Source organism: Melanerpes formicivorus, unplaced genomic scaffold (assembly GCF_026170545.1).
Source record: "Melanerpes formicivorus ecotype bairdi unplaced genomic scaffold, bMelFor1.0.p_v2 SCAF_112, whole genome shotgun sequence".
NCBI classification, from domain to species: domain Eukaryota; kingdom Metazoa; phylum Chordata; class Aves; order Piciformes; family Picidae; genus Melanerpes; species Melanerpes formicivorus.
Genome location: NW_027142464.1, coordinates 741,204 through 749,029, shown reverse-complemented (window position 1 = coordinate 749,029; position 7,826 = coordinate 741,204). Strand labels below are relative to the sequence as shown.

Below are 7,826 nucleotides of genomic sequence, written 5' to 3'. Positions count from 1 at the left end.
CGCGGGGGCCGCCCAGCGCGGCGCGGCCGGGGCCGGGCACCGGGCGGCCCCGGAGGAGCGGCGCGGCGGCGGAGCCCCTGGGCTGCCGTCACTGCGTGCCGGGGGTGCCGGCAGGCCTCGGCCGCCCGCGGTTTGCCCGCGGTCCGCCCGCCAGCAGGGGGCGCTGCGGCCACGCCGCCCTGCGCCGCCTCCGGTTCTGCTGCCGTGCAGGTGAGGCCCCGCGGCCCGGCCCCGGCGCTGCTCTGTCCCCCCCCCGGCGCTGCTCTGTCCCCCCCCCCGGCGCTGCTCTGTCCCCCCCGGCGCTGCTCTGCCCCCCCCCCGGCGCTGCTCTGTTCCCCCCCCCCGGCGCTGCTCTGTTCCCCCCCCCCGGCGCTGCTCTGTTCCCCCCCCCCCGGCGCTGCTCTGTTCCCCCCGGCGCTGGAGCAGGCTCAGGCCTGGGCCGGCTCCGGGCAGGGCTGCGTTCTCCGTGCAGCATCGCCGGTGTCCCCGCAGGCATCCCCGCAGGCTTTGTGCCCGTTCCAGCCCGGGGCCGGAGCACGCACGGAGCGGCGCCAGCGGCCCCCCGGCCCCGCACCCCCGCGCTGCCCGCCGTGCCGCCGGCCCCGCTGAGGCAGCATGGGGAAGAGCTGCAAGGTGGTGGTGTGCGGCCAGGCCTCCGTCGGGAAAACCTCCATCCTGGAGCAGCTGCTGTACGGCAACCATGTGGTCGGTGAGTCCGGGCGGACCGGGACGGAGCCTGCCCGGGATCGTCCCTGCCGCCGTGTCCCGTGCCAGGGCCAGCTCCCTGCCGGGGTCCCCACGGCTTCCCTGCCTCCCCTATCCCCGGCAGGCTCGGAGATGATCGAGACGCAGGAGGACATCTACGTGGGCTCCATCGAGACGGACCGGGGGGTGCGGGAGCAGGTTCGCTTCTACGACACGCGGGGGCTGCGGGACGGCCTGGAGCTGCCCAAGCACTGCTTCTCCTGCACCGACGGCTACGTGCTGGTCTACAGCACCGACAGCAAGGAGTCCTTCAAGCGCGTGGAGCTGCTCAAGAAGGAGATTGACAAGTCCAAAGACAAGAAGGAGGTGAGGACCCCCCCCCCCCAGGGAAGGGGGCTGCAAGTTTTCACCCAGCGGTCGCTCTTCTCCCCTGCCACGGGGTGGTAGCAGGGGCTCCTGTTCCCTGGCACGCTCAGCTGTAACTAACTGGTGTCCTGGGATGCTCTCTGAGCCTGCAGGTGCTCAGCAGGCCCTTTCCCTTCAAGGCTGCTCTGAGGCTCACAGGCACAGGCAGGAGGGGAAGCTGCCAGGAGGGAGCGCTGGGAGCCGGTGGTGTAAAGCCCCTGAGCATGGGGCTGGGGAGCTGCAGGCCTGGGCTGCCACCGGGGGGACTCCAAGGCAGCTGGAAATCCGGTGCCTTCAGGGAGCCTTCTCTTCGGAACAGGTAACCATCGTGGTGTTGGGCAACAAGTGTGACCTGCAGGAGCAGCGCCGCGTGGACCAGGAGGCGGCGCAGCACTGGGCCAAGGGCGAGAAGGTGAAGCTGTGGGAGGTGTCGGTGGCTGACCGGCGCACGCTGATCGAGCCCTTCATCTACCTGGCCAGCAAGATGACACAGCCCCAGAGCAAGTCTGCCTTCCCCCTCAGTCGCAAGAACAAGGGCAGTGGGTCCCTGGATGGCTGAGCCTCCTCCCTTCCCTCGCCACCTCCTCCTCCTTGCCTCCCTCTTCCCTCGCACCGCCCCTGGGAGAGTCCCGGGGCTGGGGGTGGCCTTTGAGGAGGAGGGAGGTGACCAATCTCCCCGCAGCGCGCAGGGACCGCTCCTCCCTCTGCCCAGCCCCTGCCGGCGCCGGAGGGGCCCCGGGAGCGGCGGGAGGGAAGGCTCCGCGGCGCTGGCCAGCAGGTGGGGATCGGCGGCAGGGCTGCGCCGGGGCCGCGGCTGCCTCCGGAGCTGCTCTGGGCTGATTCCCCGGCTGCCTCCGGAGCTGCTCTGGGCTGATTCCCCGGCTCCCTCCGGAGCTGCTCTGGGCTGATTCCCCGGCTGCCTCCGGAGCTGCTCTGGGCTGCTTCCCCGGCTCCCTCCGGAGCTGCTTTGGGCTGATTCCCCGGCTGCCTCCGGAGCTGCTCTGGGCTGATTCCCCGGCTCCCTCCGGAGCTGCTCTGGGCTGATTCCCCGGCTCCCTCCGGAGCTGCTTTGGGCTGATTCCCCGGCTGCCTCCGGAGCTGCTCTGGGCTGATTCCCCGGCTCCCTCCGGAGCTGCTCTGGGCTGATTCCCCGGCTCCCTCCGGAGCTGCTTTGGGCTGATTCCCCGGCTGCCTCCGGAGCTGCTCTGGGCTGATTCCCCGGCTCCCTCCGGAGCTGCTCTGGGCTGATTCCCCGGCTCCCTCCGGAGCTGCTCTGGGCTGATTCCCCAGCTGCCTCCGGAGCTGCTCTGGGCTGATTCCCCGGCTCCCTCCGGAGCTGCTCTGGGCTGACTGCCGCCGTGTGAGCAGAGCCCGGGGCCGGCCCTGCCTCCAGCGCAGCCGCGGCCAGAGCTGCCCTGCTCGCCCTGCTTCCCCCTGGGCTGGCAGCTCCCGCACGGGCAGGGCTGGCATCCTGCCCCAGCCAGGGCTCAGAGCAGGACGAGCTGCTGCTCTGGGGGGGCAGGGTGCTCACAGCCACCAGGCTGCAGCCTTCCCTGAGCACAAGCACAGCTCTCACTGCCCATCTGGCACGGTGCTCACTCTCCTCTCCCAACTGCCACGAGCCAAGGCAGAGACGTCCTGGCCCTGCCCAGCAGCCCCTGGGGAAGGAAGTGCCCAGGCAGCCCCTGCTGGTTCCTGCACCTTTTATTCACTGAGTACCACAAGAGAGAAGCAGATTTCATTATCAAAATATTGTCCTTTTTTTTTTTGTCTCCTTTTTTTTTTCTTCCCCACAGTTATAATACATCAAAAAATATACACTGACCTTGACAGGAGGGTACTGGCCGAGTCCCTGGAGTCTGGGGGTGCCTTTGTGGGGGGGGGGGAGGCAGGGGAAGGGCTGTTTTGTTTTGACTCAAACTCTTCACATCACTCCAAGGTTCTGTACAGAGGGGCACAGGGTACTGAGCTATGGCCTAAGCCCTACAGCTACAACAGCATCTGCAAAGTCAAAGGCAGTAAATGCTTTGGGTAGCACAGGAGCAGGGGGGGCCCCGGGTGGGGGGGGGGTCCCAGGGTGGGGAGGAGTGCCAGAGGGAGCATCTTTGTACACAGCTGCTTGCAGTGGTGCTAGGAATGGCTTTCAAGGGGTTAAAGTGCCAAGTGTGGGAGTGACCACGACTCCACTGGTGGAAGGGGGACAGGGAGCAGCCACTGCTGGCTCCAGCTCAGGTGCTTGAGAGCAAGAGCAGGGGAATGGCCCCACCAGTGCCAAGCAGCTCCTGTAGAGTGCAGCCTGGCTGCTCCCCACACTCCTGGGGCTGGTGGGCACAGTGCAGGAGGGGGCACAGTGCAGGAGGGGACACAGTGCAGGAGGGGGCTGTGCTGCCCTCCTCTGCTGGGGCCAGGACTGGGACTGTGAGGTGGCCTGGGGCAGAGCACAGTGAGATGAGCAGGGGGAGGGCTGACCATGGGCTGCTTGGCACTGTGAGACTTCCAGAGCTGTGTCCCTCCTGCCAGCACAGGCTGCTGGCCCGTGGAGTCCAGGCTGCACCCCTGCCCTGGGACCATCTCCCTGACCCTGTCACAGCCATTGCTGCCAGGAGCCTTCTTTCCCAGGGCTGCTCTCCGAGCCACAGCTCCCAGCACCACTGCAAATCCTCTCAGCTGTCTCTTCCCCCAGTCTGCAAACACACTCAGCTCTTCTGGTGCCCTCTCTCCTCCCCTGGGGTGAAGAGAAAATGCCCTGAGCAGATGAATCCAGACCCAGGGGCTCCCTTATGGCAGGAGCACAGCAGTGGCACTGCGGGTTGAGGCTGCCTGTGGCACAAGGAGCAGGCCCTGCAGGCAGCCCTGTGCCACCAGGCACTCCTGCCCTCACCCCAGGCTCCAGCTCTGGACAGCAGAAGTGTTTCAGCCACGAGGAGGTTCCCTTCCACTTCCAGGACCCTGTGGGTGGGTGGCACAGGCTGGGCAGAGCCCTGCTGGGACCTGGGCACCGCGCCCCGAGGCGCAGGGGCTCTGCGCTTGTGCGTGAGGCTTCCCAGGGGCACAAACCCACCTGCCCCGGGCACAGCAGGGCACAGGGGGCACAGCAGAGGTGCCTGGGCCCGGGCAGGGAGCCAGCTGCACAGAGCCAAGCCTCACATTGGGGTTTCGTGCCCCGGGCACCGCTCCAGGCTGTGCCAGCAGCACAAGCACCAAGGGAAGGCGCAGCTGGCACGGAGCTGCTCCCTGGGATTGCATAGATCGGGGTGGGGTGGGGGTCGTCACTGCCAGCCTGAATGCCACTTGGGGCGCAGCTCTCCTGCATGTTTCTGTGTCCAGCAGTGTGCTGGGGGCCTGCAGTGACCGGGTGGGTGCTGGGCACAGTGAGAGGCTGCAGCTTGGGGGTCCCTCCAGAGCCCAGCTCTCCGCAGGCTGCAGTGGGAGCACTGCAGGGAGGGTGCTGGGTACAGGCCCTGGGTGCCAGCTGCTCCTTCGGGCCTGATTGTGCAGGCTGCTGGGGTCTGTGTCGTTAGGAAGTGGTGGTGGCTCCCTGGAAGCTCCAGACGGGGCGGGGAGGGGGGGGACACGGACGCAGAGGGCCGGGCACAGCGCTGCCGCTGCCTGGAGAACCAGAAGTGCTGGAGGGACATTCACAGGCTCACAGCATCGCCCGCGAGGTAGGGGCAGGGCTGTCCCCCGCGGCTGGGACGGAGGCAAACAGCTGGCGCCAGCAGAGCCTGGCCCCGGCCGGGTGCCTGTGCCATGTGCTTCTGGGGGCCAGGGCGGGCAGTGTGCTTTCGGCGGGCGGAGATGCCAGCCCTGGCCGTTGGCTATTGCTCTCGGAGTGAGGGTTCAGTCCGGTGCCCACCATGGCAGGGGCTCTTTGGCTGGTGGGACGCAGGGGGCTGGTGGGCAGCACGGAAGTCCCCGGCCAGTACAGGCAAGTGCCGGGCTGGAGGGGCCACAGCCAGCCCAGCCTGAGAGGGAACTGCTACCTTCCCACCCCTGCCGGGGTCGTTTCACCCAGTAAGGGCTGGGCTGAGACTCTCCTCGCAGTTCCCTTCCCACTGGGCTGGCAGGGACTGGCTGGGCAGAGGGATGCTCCTTCCCCCAGGGACCAGCCAGCTCCTCCTCTTCCAGTCCAGTAACTGGGAGGACGATGGCCAAGAAGCCAGGCAGCTCCCGGCCACGAGAAGGTCCTGGTGACTCGGGCATGGTCCTCTGCCCTGTGCCAGCCAGCCGTGTGATGAGCTCCTCTGCTGAGCACCGGGCTGGCACGGGTCGGGGGAGCAGCAGAGATGCATGGCAGGGCTGGCCGGGCTCTGCTGGGACACCTTCCTCCAGCAGGAGCCAGCTCGAAGCAAAGGAGAAGCTGGGGTTGATGCCTACAGCTACGGTTCCCCACCGGCCAGCCGAGCAGCGTGCCCGGGAGCGCTGCACCCCACCGGGCAGCCCCCGGGGCACAGCCTGGTCCGCGGCGGCCGAGCGGCTCTAGTAGGGCGCAAAGACGATGGGGCCTGGCGTGGGGCGGACGTGGGCCGGCGGTGTTCGGAAGAGAGCTGGTCCGAGGATCGGCGCCTGGAAGAGGGTGGTGGCAGCAGCTGGCCTGAGCGCCAGGGGCCCTGGCATGGCGCAGACGGCGGCCGCGGTGAGCGGGCTGGGCAGGAAGCGAGTCGCCAGCGTCTTGGTGAGATGCTTCTGCAGAGCCAGCTTGGACTGCGGGGAGCGAGGAGGAGACAGCGTGAGGCATCCACCGGCGGGACAGCCCCCGCTCCACCTCGGCCCCTGCCCGCACTCGCTGCCGGCTGAGCTCTCAGCAGGTCTCTGCAGTAAGCACAGACCCTGGCCCCAGCCCATGCCCACCCCACGGCCCTGCTCCCTCAGCTCAGCCACCCCCAGACCAGAGCACGCAGGGATGCCCCAGCTGTGGTGACCTTCCCAGGAGGTCCTCAGCCTCCCCACGCCAGCCCAGAGCCCTGCCCTGGCTTTTGCAGTGGCTGGGCTGGTCCCTGCCTCCGTCCTTCCCTCTGCTGCCCTGGCACGACTTCAGCCGCCAAAGTCTTTGCTGTCCCAGCTGCAGAGGTGTGTGAACGCCGGTGCCAGTGGGCTCAGGAGCCCTGCCCACGAGCCCTGCCCACGCTCAGCAGGTCCTGCCCATGCCCACAAGCCCTGCCCACGCTCAGCAGGTCCTGCCCATGCCCACAAGCCCTGCCTGTGCTTCCCTTCCCACCAGCAGAGTCACAACTCCCTCACCCCCTCAGCCTACCCTCCCCGACGGGCACAGCTCCGATGCAGCCGCAGGAACCAAGGGTTTAAGAGAAGCAGCCCCTGTGCCCCTGGCACACGAGGTGGTGGCACAGCAGGCGGTGGTGGCTGGCAGGGTGGCAGACAGGTACCTGGAGAATACTCACTGCGAGGGCAGCATTCTTCTGCAGCTTGCTGTAAGGGCTGTACTTGGGCTTGGGAGGCTTCCCTGCCAGTCGGTCTTTGTGCCGCCGGCTGCTCATGTGCTGGGGGAAGGAAAACCACCGGGTCAGGGCACCACCAGGTACCCCCCACCCAAGGGGCTGTGCACAGTGACCCTCTGCCTGCGCGGGGCCCAGGCCTGGCATCGTCACCTGCTTGAGCTGCGTCTCGGAGTTGACGTAGATCTCGCACACCTGGCACTGGAAGGCTTTGTTCTGGATGTTGATGCTGCCCTTGTTGCCAATCCGCTTGGACTTGTGCCCTGCCCGGGACAGGAGCTTACCCCGGCCGCGCCGCAGCTGGCTGCCATGGCCTTCCAGCATCGACTTGTGCTTGGCACCTGGGTGGCAGAGGGGACACTCACCAGACACCAACATTGCAAACAACCCCAGCCCCGTGTAGAGTGCTGCGATGCAGGGAGGACCCTCCAGCAACACCCTCCGGCAACCTCCTCCCCGCCCCCCATGGGACCCTGCTCCCCCCAACAGCCTGTGCCTGGCAGCACTTGTGGGCAGAGGGGCCAGGGGCTGCCTGGGTGGTTGGACTCTCACCGGGGATGCAGCAGCCCGTGCCCAAACCCTGCCAAGCTCCGGTGGGCAGCTGCACTTCGTGGGCAGACCAGAAACACTCAGCCTCCCGGAGACAGCCCCCACGCCACCACCACAGAAGCTATTTTGAGCGTGTGCCGGAGCCTGCCGCCTGCCCCCGGGCGGTGGCACCGTCTGCAGAGCCGGGCACATGTCGCCCGCCGCGCTGCAGCATCTGAGCCGTGCCCAAGGTCAGAGAGGATCCGGCCGCAGAGCCAGGAATAGCTCAGGAGGGTTACAGCAGGCGGGCAAGCAGACACCCGAAATGCTGGCACACCTGGGCACAGGGCGCTCCGTCCTGGCCCTGCCAGCGAGGGGATGGCGGCGTGGGGGTGGGCAGAGTAACCCAAGCCCCCGCTAATTCCTCCTGCTTTTTAAGGCGTGAAGCAAGGAGCCCGAGCCCGAGTGACAGCCGCGGAGCAGCGCAGGGCTGCGAACTGTTTGTTTGTTTGTTCTTTTTCCCCAAATCAGCTCCTGAATCCGTAACTGGAGCTGACAAAAGCACAAGGACGCGGCTGCAGCTAAGCCGCAGCGGTGACCTGAGATGAACCACGGCGCTGCTGCTGCTGCTGCCCCGGGCTGGGGGAGCTGGATCTCAGTTCTTGCTCAGCTGAGGGAGAGAAGCCACTTCCCTTTAAACCCGGGGTGCCTGCCCTTGGTCAGCGTCCTCCAGAG

General features: G+C 67.5%; 2 protein-coding genes across 5 annotated transcripts in view; one reads left to right on the top strand and one right to left on the bottom strand.

The window, feature by feature from the left end:
• Window positions 1–26: 26 nt before the first annotated feature.
• NKIRAS2 (NFKB inhibitor interacting Ras like 2) lies at window positions 27–2,950 on the top strand. Its single transcript, XM_068166968.1, has 4 exons — window positions 27–210; window positions 493–709; window positions 830–1,071; window positions 1,430–2,950. The coding sequence occupies exons 2-4, from the start codon at window positions 616–618 to the stop codon at window positions 1,667–1,669; spliced, it is 576 nt and encodes a 191-aa protein (XP_068023069.1). The 5' UTR covers window positions 27–210; window positions 493–615; the 3' UTR covers window positions 1,670–2,950.
• LOC137455841 (zinc finger protein 385C-like) overlaps window positions 2,800–7,826 on the bottom strand; it is a 58,478-nt gene continuing 53,451 nt past the window's right edge. For 3 of the 4 annotated variants that reach the window (XM_068166960.1, XM_068166963.1, XM_068166964.1), the window contains 3 exons: window positions 6,717–6,904; window positions 6,495–6,608; window positions 2,800–5,814 (listed from right to left, as the gene is read on the bottom strand). In XM_068166960.1, coding sequence (XP_068023061.1) covers window positions 5,590–5,814; window positions 6,495–6,608; window positions 6,717–6,904 — 527 coding nt within the window. In that variant the 3' untranslated portion in view covers window positions 2,800–5,589. The remainder of the gene's footprint in view (window positions 5,815–6,494; window positions 6,609–6,716; window positions 6,905–7,826) is intronic. The other variant, XM_068166961.1, reaches the window with a different exon arrangement.

Coding starts and splice junctions, on each gene's coding strand:
- NKIRAS2 (XM_068166968.1), top strand. CDS start 616: ATGGGGAAGAGCTGCAAGGTGGTGGTGTGCGGCCAGGCCTCCGTCGGG. Junction 710..829: donor GTACGGCAACCATGTGGTCG/GTGAGTCCGGGC, acceptor TATCCCCGGCAG/GCTCGGAGATGATCGAGACG. Junction 1,072..1,429: donor AGTCCAAAGACAAGAAGGAG/GTGAGGACCCCC, acceptor TCTTCGGAACAG/GTAACCATCGTGGTGTTGGG.